This window comes from Asterias amurensis, chromosome 18 (assembly GCF_032118995.1).
Source record: "Asterias amurensis chromosome 18, ASM3211899v1".
Taxonomy (NCBI): Eukaryota; Metazoa; Echinodermata; class Asteroidea; order Forcipulatida; family Asteriidae; genus Asterias; species Asterias amurensis.
Window position 1 is genome coordinate 16,969,920 of NC_092665.1, and position 16,520 is coordinate 16,986,439.

The window sequence follows — 16,520 nt, forward strand, 5'->3', positions numbered from 1 at the left end:
CCACCATGCAAAGTTTTAAATCCTGGTCACTAGCTTGCTGTCTCAAATAGACAAGGAACATGACATACATTTGTAATTGGTTTTGCTATTACAAAAATTGCTGATATGTAATCCACCATAAACATTTACATGACGTCATAACTGAGAAGGGAAATCCCCTTATAGATGGTAACAATTCTTGCGCAATGCCCTCATTCACGGGTTTTCCCACTGAGTTGTGACGTAGCTATGAAGTGATTGTCAACTACATTAATTGGGTATATCGTTGGATCCTCGGATGGACTTGGAATGACTACAACAAGAAACAAGTAAACCGACGAGACCACGACTTAACATTATAGGTAAGTTTACATGCCGAAAAACGGCTACGATTTACTGACCTTTTCACAGCAATGGTCAATTACAGTTAGTCATAACTTTACTGAATTTATCCACATGGTTGATTGAGGATACGCGCTCAAATGTCCAGATATCCAAAACACTCTTGAGTTTAAAAAATACAGTCAGAACTATGTAAGTGGTAGTCTAGCTGGTTTGCAGGTGTCAAACTTGCTTGTACCACGTGATCCACTTACTTCTGATAACCATGGATCAGGAAAACTAGAGCATTGTAGTTTGCAACTTGTTCAGAATTTGGTCAAATGTGACTCGATGTAAACAAGTTATGGTTTTGGCTTTGAGAATGTTATTTAGGTGTTCGGGCCAACAGCCCGGAACACCTCTTATTTTTGTTCGGTTTTTTTTTTTTATTGATACTTCTTCTTCTTCTTCTTCTTCTTCTTCTTCTTCTTCTTCTTCTTCTTCTTCTGTACGTCCCTTGTCCCCCTACAAAAACATCTTTCCAAACATCGTATGAACTTGAAACTTCACACATAGTTAGATATTTATTAGGAGAAGAAACAGTGTGAGTTACGTCATGATGACGTCATCAATTCTTGAGTTATGAATATTCAAAGTTTATTAATTCAAAAAATCATAACTTTTGATCTACATGAGGGATTTTTACAATCGAAACATCATCGGAATTGTCATTGAAAACTCCGTAAACGCCTCACAGACATGACTCCATTTTGATGTTGTCTTCCGGCTCAAAAGAGAGGTTGAAAATTTCAAAATTCACGTCTAAAGAACAACGTAAATCCCCATTGGTATGTGCATAAACATTGCACGTGTATTAGCGGTGCAGCAGAGCACGCTCCAGTGATGTCCATTCTGCTTATTAGCGGCGATTGTCCGCTAAAAAAATCACACTTCCCAAGCACATATAAAGTTGAAACTTCACACATAGTTAGATATGTATAAGGAGAAGAAACCGTTTGAGTTATGTCACGATGACGTCATCAATTCTTGAGTTATGAATTTTCAAAGTTTATTATTTCAAAAAATCATAACTTTTGATCTACATGATGGGTTGTTACAATCGACACATCATCGGAAAGTTCGTTAAAAACTCCGTAAATGCTTCGCAGACGTGATCCCATTTTGAGCTCGTCTTCTGGTTCAAAATCGAGTTTGAAAGTTCACAATTTCTTGTATAAAGAACTACGAAATTTCCCCATTGGTTGTGCGTAACACTTGTGGCGTACACGTGTAGTGTATTAGGCATAATTTATTTGGTGGCATGCTGCCAAGTTTGTTGTACTCTGTGCCATAGCGTGATATGCATAGAGCTATATAGCTATGCAGAACGCTGCGAAAACGATTTCATTTCAATCTTCAGCGTCAAATTGTTCAAATGTTACCCTTCTGATGGCTTAGTGGTCAATGTGGAATTGAAGACGAAGTTTCGCTGAGATGGCCACCTACTTCAGTGATTCATGGGACTTTTAATTATGTGAGAAAACAACAGTACAAAATGACGAACATTGGTCATGTTTTGGTTAAACACCGAGAAGAATAGAGACGTTACATCGATCGACCACTCCCCCGGGTGAAGGGCGTTTTGGGCCCACGGAATTCACGTCAGTATTACGATATCTATTACTTCTTGAACTTAGCATAATCATCAATTGTTTTGATTATTTGTTAAAACAACTATCCAAGTTATTTTGAGTTAAATATTTTGAAGAAAAAAAATCTCTGAAATAACATAAGCCCTTTCAAACTTTCTCTAGTAGGAAAGGACGTTACGTAAACTAATCTATTTCTACCTCCATGCACAGACATGGATGTTACAATACAAAACATTCAAAGAAAACAGAATGGTTAAAGCATAAGGCCCAAGCAATTAGGAGTGGTCTTGCTAAAATAAACTGCCGGATTAAACAAAACTTTAGTACAAACAAATCAATAAAACAATCCAGATTTTCATCTTCTTCTTCTCTTCGTCCCTTGTCCTCGAACAAAAGCACACTTCCCAAACTCGCATGAACTTGAAACTTCGCACATAGTTAGATATGCATTAGGAGTGGAATAATGTGTTAGTTAGGTCATGATGACGTCATCCATTCTTGAGTAATAAAAATTCAAATTATTATTTCAAAAAATCATTATTTTTGATCCACGTTTTTTTTTTTTACCTTTTTTTTTTAATATTATCAATAGAGCGCGAAAAAGCTTCATGAAGAATAGTCTTCGTTCAAGGCAGTTAAAACATACATGCCCCTTACAGTCTTTTCTTCAGTCGTCAGTCAATATTTCCTAAGTTCATATTTCCTAAACTACATAAGCTATTTTGACAATCTGTACATCATATGAAAGGGCTTTACGTACTTGACAGAAATGGATATGTTGGTGAACTTTCGTTGACCTTTTGACCTGTTTAAACGGGAAGTGACTGTGAAATGATTTGAAAGGGCGTGGTTTATTGTCTTTTAGGTCGAAATAAACATCCTTTGATGCTTTACCATCACACCATACAAGTCTGGCAAAGGTCTGGTTTAAAACAAATATTACCGATGACGTCACCAAACATACACTTTTACTAGATGACGTAATCATGTGGTTTTGACAGTTTTTGTAATTTGAATCATTTATTACAAATCTTGAGAACAAAGCAAGGTGTAATATTTGTTTTTTAATCCAGGCTTTTACTCCCGGAAACCGAACACCTTGAGTTTGTTCACAAACTCTCAATCTCTAGTTTTGTCTTTTTTTGTATGGTTAGAGATGGCAACCAATGCACAGACATCGCTTGCCAAGATTGAGGACAGCATTGAGTGCTCAATTTGCACCCATCGGTTCAGGCAGCCAAAGTGGCTCAATTGTTTTCATACTTTTTGTCTTCAATGTCTTCAAGAAATCTGCAAGAACCAGAGGCCACCAAGCAACAAACTTCCTTGTCCACTGTGCGGACAAGATACCATCTTGAATGGGAATGTCTCTGATCTGCTAGATAATTCAGACATGAAGACTCTTGTGAACAATTTTACACAGCAGGAAAATGTTTTAAAACAACAATTTGAGCAGCTACAGATTTTTTCTGCACTGGTTGACAAAGCCAGAAGCAGTAAGACAGAGTTTGAGCTGTCTGTGGAAAATATTGACAAGTCCCTTAAAAAACTGGACAAAGTGTTTTTAGACACCAAAGAAAAGATCAGCAGAAAAGCTACTAAGGAGGTATCAAGGATCAGGAATGAGGAGCAAAAACTGATAAAGGAGGCAGAAACTATTCATAAAAGTAAAGTTGAGTTTTTAAAGAGTTTGCAAGCCTCCGACAGAAGAGAAGCATCTCAGACAGCACGCAAACTAGATGAGGTCAACCACCTTATGGAAGGAGGATCCAATAATGGCAACAAGGGTCAAGATTTCAAGAAGAGAATCTGCAAAGATCTTGAGAAGGCAATAAAGAAACATCCACAGTCTGTTCCTGATGGTTTGACCTTCATGGATCTTAAAGAAAATGATGTGATGATATCTCTTGGTGAACTAGTGCAGAATGATGCTGACCTGACCTTACTGGTAGTTATAATTCTTGTATTTATTGGGTAACTTGAAGAAACTAAGAATAGCAGACTGATCAATGTTTATGCTCTACTCTGTACCAGTCCATTCCAAAAGCCTGATGCTTACTCATTGTGAATAACATGAGTCTGTCATCATGAAATTACAGTTACATTGAGAAAGTGCGCTTTGTATCGGACTGTTACAGACTTTTGGGCAGAACCTGTGATAAGTTAATGGATTCAAGATCAGAGCGTAATTGATTGGTATACATTTACAGTCACTTAAAAGACAAACTTGTGATGAGGAATCAGATATTTGTCTTTGTTTGGTTTGTCTTGAATTTTGGGGACTTACGTAACAGACGATTCAAAGATTCATATCTTGATTGTTTCAAGAAAGAAACCAGGGACTGGATTTTTTATCAAAGGGGTGAGTGAGGTTACAGCTTCAGCAGTCGAGGCATGTCAGCAATGCATACTTGAAATTCACTCTCTGTGCTTAAGTTTCCTAATAGTTCACCTCCAGAATAAAGACTGTACTTTGCTTCATTAATTTCCTTTGTTGTATATTTGTTCAGTCTTACTTGTTCTTCTTGGAAAGTATTTGGAAGGTAGTATGGAATGTGCTTATCGTGCATGACATTATTCTTCCTACTTTATAGGTGTGTTTTCTGAATTTGTTGGCCTTGGGAAAAAATCTGAAGAATTGCGATTAAATGGCCTGTCTTTTAGATCATTTTTAGAACAAAATGTCATGCCTGACTTTTTTTTTTTTTTAATAAAATTTGTTGTTTGATTTCCAGCAAACACGGCATCCAAATCCTGGCTCTGTCCCGAGCTCGGGAATTCTTACAGGAGCCTCCCCATCACCATCCTCCAGTCCCGGCGTGGTGAACACACTGGGCCTGGCAACTGGTACGGCCCATGACATGAGCAACAAGGGGGCACCTAGCCGCCCAGGTCTCGCTCCCTCTCCCCCCCAGCAAGGCAATGTGGTACAGCAGCAGCAGCAGCAGCCACCTCAGGGGATGATCATTCAGTCACCATACTTGATACAACAGCAGAGAGGAGCAGTAAGTAGTGATTTGCGCTATTTTTCAATTAATCAGAAGGAAACACTTGAAAATCTTAACCTGGCTTCGAAAGGTGCTAAACTCTTTTTCTGATCAGTTTGGAGTGTTTAATTATTGCCATTGATCAGCTTAGGAACAAGTTGGTGAATGATGTGTTTTAACAATTAAACATTCCTACAATATAATTCAGAAAAAGGACAATGCAGAATGAAAAAATAAATTGATTCTAAATGGATGTTTTACCCTTTACAGCAGATGTATGTCCCGATGAGTAACCAGCAGAATCCACGTGGAGCAGTAAGTAGTGACTTGGGCTATTTTTCAATTTATCAGAAGGAAACACTTGAAAACCTTAAGCTGGCTTCAAAAGGTGCTAAACTCTTTTCTGATCAGTTTGGGTGTTGAATTATTCCCATTAATCAGCTTAGGAACAAGTTGGTGAATGATGTGTTTTAACAATTATTAGGGAACATGTTGCCTTGAATCGGACGAGTTGAAAAGCATTTGTAACCGTTTGTTATAAAATGCATATGGTTAGAAAGATGTTTTAAAAGTAGAATACATTGATCCACACAAATTTGCCTCGAAATTGCGTGATTTTCCTTTTACTTTGCGAATTAACATGGTCAGCCATATATGGGAGTCAAAAATTTGACTCCCATAAATTGCCGAATTTTTAAAGTCTAAGTGATGGATGATTTGCAACTAAGATTTATTTGATGTGTGAGTTTTTTTCTCTTTTCTTTTCTGTTGCAGTATCAACAAAGAGATCAAGCAGTGTACCAGCAGCAATCACACTTGAGTCAACCTTCTCAGCCACAAGTATGCACATTTTGCTTTGAAGTTTAAATTTCTGTCAAATTTTATTTGTTAAAATTAAAGAGCAACAAACTTGAAAACAGGTACTACAAAGTGAGCATGTTATGACAAAGGCTGAAACCTTGAACTCAAAGTCCCCCTTCAAAATGTTTCACAGTATTCAAGAATTTTTTATGTAGGTGTCCTTGGACTGTATCTTTCTAATGTAAAATTGAAAGCCTTGTTAAATTAGCTTTCATATGAAGCTTGTCTAAATACCTTTTTAAATCCAATCAGAAGTGTGTTTCTAGTCTCATGCTATAGGCATGCCCATAGGCAGTTTTCCCCCATGTTGAGGGTTTGCTCGATATCAAACTGGATCTACAGGTAGTCGGTGGGGAATTGCACCCGACTTTGTAAAACACCATTGTCTAAACGAACCCATTTTTGTTTGCTTATTCAGTACCAGCCAAGACAATTGTACCAGCAGAGACCTCAATTCACTCAACAGAATCCACAGGGACAGATCTATACACAACCCAGCACGCCACCATACTATTCAAACTCACAGCCAGTAAATCTGCAGCCCGGAGGAGGTAAAGAAAGAAAAACTTTATTTTTCAAGGGTAGGGTGGGCAGAACATTAAAGGCCATTGTTAATGAGATATGTTGGCGTGGAAAATACCGGAAGTTTTGAAAGAGAACTCTCAGTTGGTGGTTAGTTTTGAAAGAGAACTGTCAGGTGGCGGTTAGGGAGGAAGACTTCTATAGATATATATTTTGAACAAATTTGTTAATCAACTTTTTATCCCTAACAAGTATTGTCTTTTTTCCAAAGCTACATTTTTCCAGAGCAATCAGCAAGGAATGGTTGTCCAACCCCAGATGAGGCCTCAGGCTTACACAGCCACACTCCCACAGGCACCCCAGTACAATGCCGCCCCAAAGAAAAAGAGCCTTATCCGTATCGTGGATCCCAAATCCAATCAGGATATCACGGATACGATCATCCGCAAGGCTTCCATGACAACGACTGGTAGCTCCTCGCCTCATTCTGGACAAGCAAGTGCTTCAGGGACCCTACCAGCTGTAAGTCGCTTCTCTTTAACTGTCCCAGGTCACATACTTTATTTTGGTCAAGACATTGATTTTTTTGGTTTGGTTTAGTGAGTGGCAGTCTTTTAAAAATATCTTTGATTGCCATTTGTAATATGCTAATGTAATAAAATGCACCCTACTTGACAAAGTCGCTCTTCTCTTTTTAAGATCAGCTTCTTGCTGATAGGGTTGTAATACAACATCCCTAAACAATCACCAGAAATATAAATAACTTAAAAAATGTTCATGAGATGCATTGGAAAGTTGAAATAGAGATATTTGCAGAAGGAACCTGTTCATGTTCTGCATACATTGTTAAAAACTTGTTGGACTTTGATTTTTTTCTAGACTATTGTTAATATGGAAGAATTTGATTTCAACAAAATACTTCAAAGCTGCATGGTTGTGTACATGTACATCTGTATCTTTGTATTTGATTACATAATAGTGAAACGGAACGAGCGAGTCATTCAAGCTTCAATAACTTTGTTGATGAAATCATTCACCTGACTCTGTGCTGATTTTACTTTGATCGCTTCATGTTGAGATATTTGATTTGTGTTCTTATCAATTTATGATGTTGCTTAGAATGCAGGATTATGAGTCTGTCTTCTGGTGCAATTATGTTCATTTATTTCTTGAGAATGATGTACAATCTTGTATTGATTATTTTTTATTATGTACGTGTTCGGTAGCCTCTCTTTAGACTGTGCAAGTCTCTTATGTATTCAAACTTCCGGAACCAAGTTGTTCCCAACCATCTTGAGTTTTACTCTAATTTTGTTTCTTCAAATCATTTAGTTTAACATGGTTTGTGGCTATACCAAGTTTTTGGGAAAGTAAAGCTTAGCTATTATTTATAAATTAGTAAAAAAACTAGAGAAGAAGACCTAATCTCTGTTTTCAGATCATTTGTAATCAATTAAGACTTTTGCCCAACTGACTTTTACTTATCATATAAGTAGGTGGCCTCATCTTAAGTTTAAAATGAATTCAAAATGAGACTTTTTTTTAATAGAAAAATATATTTCTGTTACGAGTCTTTGATACCTGTGTAGCTTGCACAGTCTAATAAGATTTTAGTTAAAGCTTTATTATTTTTGTTAAGTTTATCACATTTTAATTTGCTTTTCTTGTCGTGTGATGTGATTTGTCTGTATGCCTTTATTTTGCTTAATCCAGCAGTCTCAAACACCTCCACAGAATCATCAAGCCAACGAGAAACGTGCTGCTATTCAAGCGACCTTTGCAGCCCAAGTTGCACGTTTAGCTCACGATGCCCCCACACCACATGCGTCAGAAGCGCAAATAGCAGTCACAAATCAAATGAGCGTAAACCCCCCTCAAGTAAGTTGAAACTAGCCACAATAAAATTGTTATAACACACTGGGAATGTTCTCAGTTAAGTTTTGGTTTATAATAATGAAATGATCACATTTTTGAATTGTCAGTATTTGTGTCCATATTAAATGTTGCCTCAATTTGATGTTCTTCTGTTGTGTGTTTATAATATTTGATATTTGTTCCAGTTAATGTAAACATGAAAAGTGCATTTGTCTCATATTAAGAGACCATCTTGGATTTCTGGGAAAAACAGTTGAGTGACCATTCGTAAATAAATTGTTAAGACTGTTGCAGTAATATGATCATTTTTTCCTATCGCTAAAAAAACAGCAAAGAAACTGGATTCCACGAAGGGACACTGACAACCCCAAAACACTTGAGCAGATCCATCAAGACTACAAACGAGATGAAGAACGTAAGAAGATGGAAGGCCTCCAAGCTCAGATGGCTCCACCCCCACCAAGGATGTCTCGTAATAAGAGGGATCAACCACAGCGAGTTGGTCCCCCTCCACCAGAGGGATGGAGCACGGTCACATCAACAAAGGCTACCAGGGTAGCTGTTGATCCTAATAAGTTCAAGGTCATGAAGGTATGAAACTGTCTTCCTTGTTTCACAAGACTCGCTTATTACAAACTTATTTCCCAAGTTGTTTTTGTGTGTGAACTTTTGAAAGTACCTCAAATGATTTGCTTTGATGAATGCAAGTGCTTTTAAAGATTTTTTTATAAAATGTTATTTTTCACTGGGTGCTTATGTCTTTTATTGTGGTTTGCAGATTTGTTGGTATACATGTATTAAATATACACATGTATAACCGCAAACTGAATAAACATTGTTTCGGGAAAAATGCAGTCTTTTTATCAAGACTTAAAGAGAAGATGTGATTTGGTTATTTGCTTATTTTGTTCTCAGCAACAAAGCATTGATAATGATATCCAACTTGGGCCTAGTGGGCCAAGATCTTTTGGTGGTTGGAGTCCAGGAAGCAGTGGGGGTAGCAGCAAGACACAGACAGAGCCTCCAGAACCAAAGCAGAATAATCGATTCATGATGCTGTCTGATGAAAGGAAAGGAAGGTAAGATAATAATTAACTCTGATGTCGAAGGTTGTGGATGGGGAAGTTGCTGCTGTGTGGCTGGTCTATTTTGATTGCAGAGAAGGTTGTGGATGGGGAAGATGCTGCTGTGTGGCTGGTCTATTTTGAGTGCAGAGAAGGTTGTGGATGGGAAAGATGCTGCTGTGTGGCTGGTCTATTTTGAATGCAGAGAAGGTTGTGGATGGGGAAGATGCTGCTGTGTGGCTGGTCTATTTTGAGTGCAGAGAAGGTTGTGGATGGGGAAGATGCTGCTGTGTGGCTGGTCTATTTTGAGTGCAGAGAAGGTTGTGGAAGGGAAAGATGCTGCTGTGTGGCTGGTCTATTTTGAATGCAGAGAAGGTTGTGGATGGGGAAGATGCTGCTGTGTAGCTGGTCTATTTTGAATGCAGAGAAGGTTGTGGATGGGGAAGTTGCTGCTGTGTGGCTGGTCTATTTTGAGTGCAGAGATACATATAATGCACTTGATCCTTCTCACATTTTCAAAGAGACAGTCAACTCTTTGTAGTCTTGTGATTGTTTCTTCAGTGATTGAGAAGGGAACATTAAACCTAGGCCCAGTTAATACTCCTTGGTACCTTGCACATTATAGGTACTGTAGATTCCAGACTGGATTGCCAAATTGTTGTATTCAATTCTCATTCAACAACTTAACACTCTATCATTTTCGTGGGATCTCAGTGTGGAAGGATGTTAATAAAGAATAGTTTTGTTTTATTTCTGTAAAGAAATAACTGGTATGATCCACAGTTCTGTTTTGGCTTTAAATTTAAAGCCATTGCTAGCAGCTGGAGAAAAATGTTTAGAGTTGGCTTTCGAAAATATTTCTTGACAAAATAACTCAACTTTTTATTTTGGATCGATTCAGAGTTCCAGAGTCCAAGGGTCGTGGTCCTCAATCCTTACAGGGTAAGAGGTCCAGCTCCTCCAGGGAACGAGACGAGATGAGCAAAGAGAGGAGGTCAGCCATGGCTGAAGTCCAGAAAATGTCTCAAGCTAGAAGATCTCAATCCAGAGAGAAAGATCTGGACAGCAGAGGTTCAAGAGGTAAAGTTCCTCAAACCTTGTAAAGGTTTTGTTTCAAATTAAAAAATATACTTGTGTTAATATTTTTATAAAACTTTCAGCTTGGATGTTTTAATGTCTGGTTGATAATTTGTACTTGAAGCAAAGCGCTTCATGCTTCAATTTTGATGGATTTCACAACTGGATTATTTATCGTTATTAAATTTGGGATATTTGGGAATCAAGGGTTGGTGAGAAATGTAGGAAACGTCTTGTTGAAATATGGAGACACTGGTTACATTGAATGGATTTTGGCCTTTTTAACCACCTGTTTAAATTTTACTAATAATAATGAACGGCACTTTATAGCGCTTCACACAACAATCCCAAAGCGCTTTACAAAAATTAATGAGTAAACAGAATATACCAGAAATATAATATGCTAAAACCAGCCTCAATGTGTTGTTAAAGTAACTTTGTCAGTCCATCAGATGTAGAAATGTTTTGCGGGAAGGATTCCAATTCCTTTATTCTATATATATATATATATATATATATATAAAGTTTCCCTTGTGGTTTATTATTTGATATATATATATATATATATATATTATGTAGGTAAGCAAGAAGCAGCCCCAGTTTCTGCTCCAGTAAGAGAGATTTCCAGAGCGGCAGCAGCACCAGCTATCTCAGAAGATGTATTTGAAAAGAAGGCCCTGGCAACGATTAAGGAATTCCTTAGCATTAAAGATGTCGAGGTAAGAAAGCATACTTTGTATCTCTGTAGCTGTTTGTTCTCAACACTGTTCAAGTATTTTCGAAGTGGTCCATGACATGGATGAAATCTGTGCTGTTTCACCTGAATGTCTGTTTTACACAGTAAGGTATAATACATCAATTGGTAGAGAAAACTGCTGGATTAAATTGACTAGCCTCTGGGTCTGCAGTAAAGTGTATATTTTGAGTCATGTGATAAGTGGAAGGTTTCATACAGTTAAAGTAAATGTGAAGGAACCCACTGTAGATACTAAAGTGTGAGGATTTAAGAGTTGAACAAGCAAACGAGCTGAAGGATTTATAAAGACGGCAATCTTTCAATTTTTCAGAGCGCTGATGTAGTTGGGGAAATGTGGCAATCATCAGGATTCACATGGGACATGTTTCTACCAAGTGGAAAAGATGTTCAATAGTTTGTAAATAATAAGGTACGTGCTATCGTTATTTTCGACTCAATAAGGGTTGGAAAGGAAAGTAACTCAATGGTTTGGGAAGAGTCTATTCTATTCTCAAATAACCAGTGAAGGATTTGTTTTGTTCATTCAAACTGTTGAACTTTTATCAACATGAAACAGTACTTGTCAGTGCTGTTTTTTTGTTATATGTATTCATTGATATTGTTTTAGCGGTGCACTATTTGATGTTGGCATAAAAGTATTTAAGTCGCCTATATTAAAGTTGTTTTATTTTTCTAATTTTTAAGAAGATGGAAAAACAGTTTCCCGTTGCTATTGATGATCCATTTTGTCAAATTATTTTACAGAAATTAGGTTTTACTTTTTCGACTGGTAGCAGCAGCACAACAAACAGTGGCGGGGATGCCAATGCTAATAGTCTGTCAGATGAGGATTTGTTCTCACTTATTAAGAGAGAACTTGGAAGCATTCTGGCCACTATTGAGAATGTCAACGATAAAGTGTTTGACTGGATTCAGGTAAATTACTCAACAAAATGTTAACATATTTGCCGTTAACACTTCCTTTTTTATTTTTATATTTTACTACTTGTTGTACGTCTTTTATAAACAATTCAGCGCTTGGGCTGCGATGTTTAAATTTTAATGGGCCAATAATAATAACATGTCAACATAATTATTGGGAGTACAATGGTACCTAAAAATGTTATTTCAAGTTTGTTTGAAGATAAGTGTATTAAGGACTGCACTTTTTAAAAACTATTGTAATAGAGGAAAAGTCATCTGTGGTGTTGCCTTATAAGTGAAGATTTTGTTCATACACATTGTTCAGTACTTATATCTGTGTCAGTGAAAGCTAACTTGATTATTCTGTCTTTGTATTTTCTCTGCAGAAGAACCTAAACATATCAAGCCCTGAAAAGCAAAGGCTATTTATCCGTGCCTTAGTGACTGTAGTTGTGCAAAGCACTATCCAAGGTAAGTGACTTTACATTCCCTGTTTAAAACCACAGATTCATACCTAGCTTAGCCTGATTTGAACGCTCCCCCCCTCTTTCCATACCGAAGGTCTTGTTTTAAGAATATAACAGACAGAGCCTAAGCCATTCTGCCCCTCTCCATACCGAAAGTCTTGTTTTAAGAATAACAGACAGAGTCTAAGCCATTGCGAAGCTGTAGTACCAGTAACATGGTTGGCTAGTGCTTAAAGTGCTCCCCATCACCAGTGTGGCCCTGGGCTGATTCCTGGTTAGGGCCTTATGTGAATAAGGTTGCGCTTTGTTCACTCTTTTGCCACAAGGATTCTCTGGGCTCTGGTTTTCATCTTTCCAGTGAATTGAAAACTTATGATCTCTGGCTGTGCACTGTGGTGCATCCTTTCTGTTTCAAGCTAAATTGGCCAAAACAAACTGTAGCTGACTATGTTATAACTTATGCTCTTTTTTAACATCAGGAGATAAAGCAGAGAGCTGTAGACTGAACCATGATCTACTAAATGTCCGAACAGCAATCCTGAAGCGTTATATCAATTATGACAACAATCTAGAATTGCAAGCTTTGTATGCTGTTCAAGCCTTAAACCAACATTTGGAAAGCCCTCCAAGTAAGTTGAAACTAGCCACAATAATATTGTTATAACACACTGGGAATGTTCTCAATTTAGTTTGGGTTTATAATAATGGAATGATCACACGTTTTGAATTGTCAGTGTCCATATTAAATGTTGCCTCAATTTGATGTTCTTCTGTTGTGTGCTTATAATATTTGATATTTGTTCCAGTTAATGTAAAAATGAAAAGTGCATTTGTCTCATATTAAGAATGGTTAACTTTTATTAACTGTTTGTAAGTTCTTATTTTGTAAATGTTTAGTGCATAAATTATGTTTCAATATTTATTTCAATTGTTTATAGACGCGGAAAACAAAAATACTTTTCACTTTGTTTATAAGTGTCATGTGTCACAATAGAACAAAACTATACTATACTAATATACTATAACCATGGTGTAACTGCAAGCGACTATTAATTTTTTACTATAACCATCCATGTTAAATAAAAGTGTTTTCAATCTCTTGGGTGATAGTTAAAGCATGTTCTGTTAACAGTAATAGGAACAACACTTGACCAATTTCTTACTGAACGTTTTGTCAAATAATTTGATCACAGTCCTTCAGCGATCCAACCTTCAAGTCTCTATTAATCCCTATTTTTATCTCTTTCTTATCTTTAGGACTTCTTGGACTAATCTTCAGTGTGCTGTATGATGAAGATGTCATACCAGAAGAAATCTTCTATGCCTGGCAGAAAAGCTCTGATCCTAATGAGACTGTTGGCAAGGGTGTGGCTCTAAAGTCGGTTACAAGCTTCTTTGATTGGCTTCCTTGAAGCAGAAGAGGAGTCTGCCAAATAAAATACAAATCTTAACATTTAAACAAGTTTCTTCTCAAAAGATAAAATACATGATGGATGATTTAAGTTTGATTTCACAGCGATAAACAGTGCCGGATTTTTAACGGAATACACTGCTTGATTATCTCTTCTGCTTTTATATATTTTTCCCTGCAACTTTTAGAATTCCATGGGGTATTGTGTTACTGCTATTAGTTATAAGGCTTTATCTGTAATGTTAGGTGACAAATGATGATGCACTAAAATGAAACCAAACTACTCCCCAATTTCAACTCACAAGTGGGATTTACTGATTGCTTTTCTTGAGAGTTGAGAGTAAGAAATGCTTAGTTTATTGGTGATGGAGATTGTTGAGCTGGAGCAAGGATTTGATGATCTGCTCCAAGCGTTGGCTCGATGATCGTTGGCTCGATGATCGTTGGCTCCATGATTGGCTTGTTGAACTGCTTTGTAAGCAATGTTGGTGATTAACTGACTTGATAGTGAGTCATATAGAGACGGCTGGAGATTGGAGCTTGTGAAGATTTGTGGCTTTCTTCACTGGTAAACAATATTGGCTTACTGCTTATGACTGGTGGATACCAGCAATCTCAACATGGCTGAGTTTGTCCAATTGCTCATCCCGGTCTTGTAGGGAAGGTTTGATTGGAAAGTAAAGGAGAGTAATTAAAAAGGTATGGAGCAACAAATAAATAAATATTAATTATACTAAATAAAAATAATAACAATACTCCATCTTGAACAAGAAAAATAGAGGATGGGGTTGGCATTGTTGGCATCCATCCCCTTTTAAAACTATTGTTAAGATTATAAAGAACTATTTAAAAGATGTTTAAAAAACGGTTCACCTGTTGGAGGAAGGTAAAAGATGTGTTAAACTGCTGCACAATAAATGTAGCACTTAAAAACAATATTGAATTAAATTTATTTTGTTGTAACTCATTCATCTAAACTACTGTCTTCAAAAGCATTTGCCTTTGTGATGCATCGCTGTAGCATTTATACTATCATAGGTTAAGAGAACTGTTTCTTACTCTGATTCTACCTAAAAGCAAATGTCCTGGTCCTCACTTTAGATCCACTTGTAGAGTAGTATATAGGCCATCCTTGATGGATTGGGAGTTGTCATTATTAAAAAGGGTAGGTCCCTGATTGTTAAAGGATGATTGGACTTTGTTTACAGTTGGGGAAAACCCCCCAAATCTTTATGATGCAGAGGTTTGAGCTCAAAATATAGCATTGTATAATTTGAAGCTTTGATGTTATCGTACATGCAATTCTGGGTTTCTTCAGAAAAGGCGAATCAGGATTTTTAAAGGAGATCTTTGGATCTGCTCTTTTTCTAAATTTAATTGTTAAGATTAATTTATTCAGAAGTTACAAAATTTCATTTAAGAGTTTATGTGGTATATGTATCTTTTTTGGAAAAGAAATCAAAAGGAGCATTGTTTTGGTCGACTTGGCTTTATTCTTGATATAAGCACAATAATGTTTGTTATGCTAATCTAAGATTACTTGACCTACAACCCCTGACCTATGACCTGTGATATCATAAATCCCATTTTGATTAATATACTTCATTACTCTAGCAGGTCAATGCACTTTTGATTCATTGAGAAGAAATTGAACTCAAAGTTGCAATTCTAGCAGATTGTGTTTAGTGGCACTGGAAATGTTTTTAAAAATTAAAATCAGCAAAATTGTATTTAAATCATAAGAAACATCACTTAAAAGTGCTGCACAAAATGTGGAAAGGGAAAAATGGATATATATTATTTTAAGAGTTTTATGCGGGTTGTTGTTTGCTGTAATTTCTTTTCTTTTTTTCACTTTGCTATAAATCTTAAGTGTCATATATGTTGAGCAATTCCTGTTAAATCTGTGACTTGTAAGGCTTGGGTGTCGAGGTATTTAACACTGCAACAGGGAAAAATGGTCCTTCAAATCTGTTTTTAAAAAAGCTACCAGAGTGATGGAAATGTCGACGTCAAATTTATAAGCTTTATTATATCAAATCACTTGTTAACAATATGTAAAGACGCTGTTTACATCAAAATTATAAATTGAGGAGAATGATATTGCTTCGAGTTATTTACTTGAATCTAAACAATAATAAATATGCACTTTCATTTTATGAGTATATGAGACAGACTTGATCAGTCATCTGCTGTGAAAGATGAAGCCCGATAAAAGTATACATGTATTTCAATTTGAGAAGAAAAATATATATGAAATATTAAACAATGTGTTGGACTGAATGTTTTTTTGTTGTATTAAAGACACATACATGTGGCATGCCCTATATAGGGCAGGGGGTACCCCAAAAGCGCACCCCACCACCTCCAATGTTCACCAGTAAAACGCCTTTTCCCTAGAGAGACCACCAACAAATCCTGTAAAATCCGAGTCAAGCTCACAATTAACACACACGAAAGGGGGCGGTGGACGCCATTTCTGTTCTCATGAAGACAATCAGAGCATACTGATCGAAACGTCGAGTTAAACTAACGGTTCTTTTCAGAACCACCCCAAACTCATTTAGAGATAATTACATGGTGTTACCGCAAACTCTTCTATATCTTATCTCCACCATGCAAAGTTTCGAATCCTACAAAACAA

The 16,520-nt window shown here is 36.8% G+C and overlaps 2 protein-coding genes across 5 annotated transcripts; both read left to right on the plus strand.

The window, feature by feature from the left end:
* Positions 1-209: 209 nt before the first annotated feature.
* On the plus strand, positions 210-11,974 carry LOC139950661 (uncharacterized). 4 transcript variants are annotated; one of them, XM_071949442.1, is made up of 14 exons: positions 210-341; positions 3,107-3,900; positions 4,688-4,957; positions 5,210-5,254; positions 5,714-5,779; positions 6,219-6,351; positions 6,594-6,844; positions 8,036-8,200; positions 8,528-8,788; positions 9,113-9,276; positions 10,163-10,341; positions 10,918-11,057; positions 11,406-11,504; positions 11,840-11,974. In XM_071949442.1, exons 2-13 carry the CDS (start codon positions 3,109-3,111, stop codon positions 11,487-11,489), a joined length of 2,550 nt encoding a protein of 849 aa, XP_071805543.1. In that variant the 5' UTR covers positions 210-341; positions 3,107-3,108; the 3' UTR covers positions 11,490-11,504; positions 11,840-11,974. The 4 variants fall into 4 exon arrangements, with proteins under 4 accessions (XP_071805543.1, XP_071805544.1, XP_071805546.1 ...); XM_071949443.1 differs by having other exon boundaries at positions 8,039-8,200; XM_071949444.1 differs by having other exon boundaries at positions 255-341; positions 3,239-3,900.
* LOC139950368 (eukaryotic translation initiation factor 4 gamma 3-like) lies at positions 11,783-16,116 on the plus strand. Its single transcript, XM_071948988.1, has 4 exons — positions 11,783-12,010; positions 12,385-12,469; positions 12,945-13,094; positions 13,723-16,116. The coding sequence occupies exons 1-4, from the start codon at positions 11,783-11,785 to the stop codon at positions 13,875-13,877; spliced, it is 618 nt and encodes a 205-aa protein (XP_071805089.1). The 3' UTR covers positions 13,878-16,116.
* The last annotated feature ends 404 nt before the right edge of the window (positions 16,117-16,520 follow it).

Excerpts from the sequence above, each read along its gene's own strand:
- LOC139950661 (XM_071949442.1), top strand. The coding sequence starts at position 3,109 with ATGGCAACCAATGCACAGACATCGCTTGCCAAGATTGAGGACAGCATT. Across the intron at positions 4,958-5,209 it reads TACAACAGCAGAGAGGAGCA|CAGATGTATGTCCCGATGAG; the intron begins GTAAGTAGTGAT and ends TACCCTTTACAG. Across the intron at positions 10,342-10,917 it reads GGACAGCAGAGGTTCAAGAG|GTAAGCAAGAAGCAGCCCCA; the intron begins GTAAAGTTCCTC and ends TATATTATGTAG.
- LOC139950368 (XM_071948988.1), top strand. The coding sequence starts at position 11,783 with ATGGAAAAACAGTTTCCCGTTGCTATTGATGATCCATTTTGTCAAATT. Across the intron at positions 12,011-12,384 it reads AAGTGTTTGACTGGATTCAG|AAGAACCTAAACATATCAAG; the intron begins GTAAATTACTCA and ends TTTTCTCTGCAG. Across the intron at positions 12,470-12,944 it reads TGTGCAAAGCACTATCCAAG|GAGATAAAGCAGAGAGCTGT; the intron begins GTAAGTGACTTT and ends TTTTAACATCAG.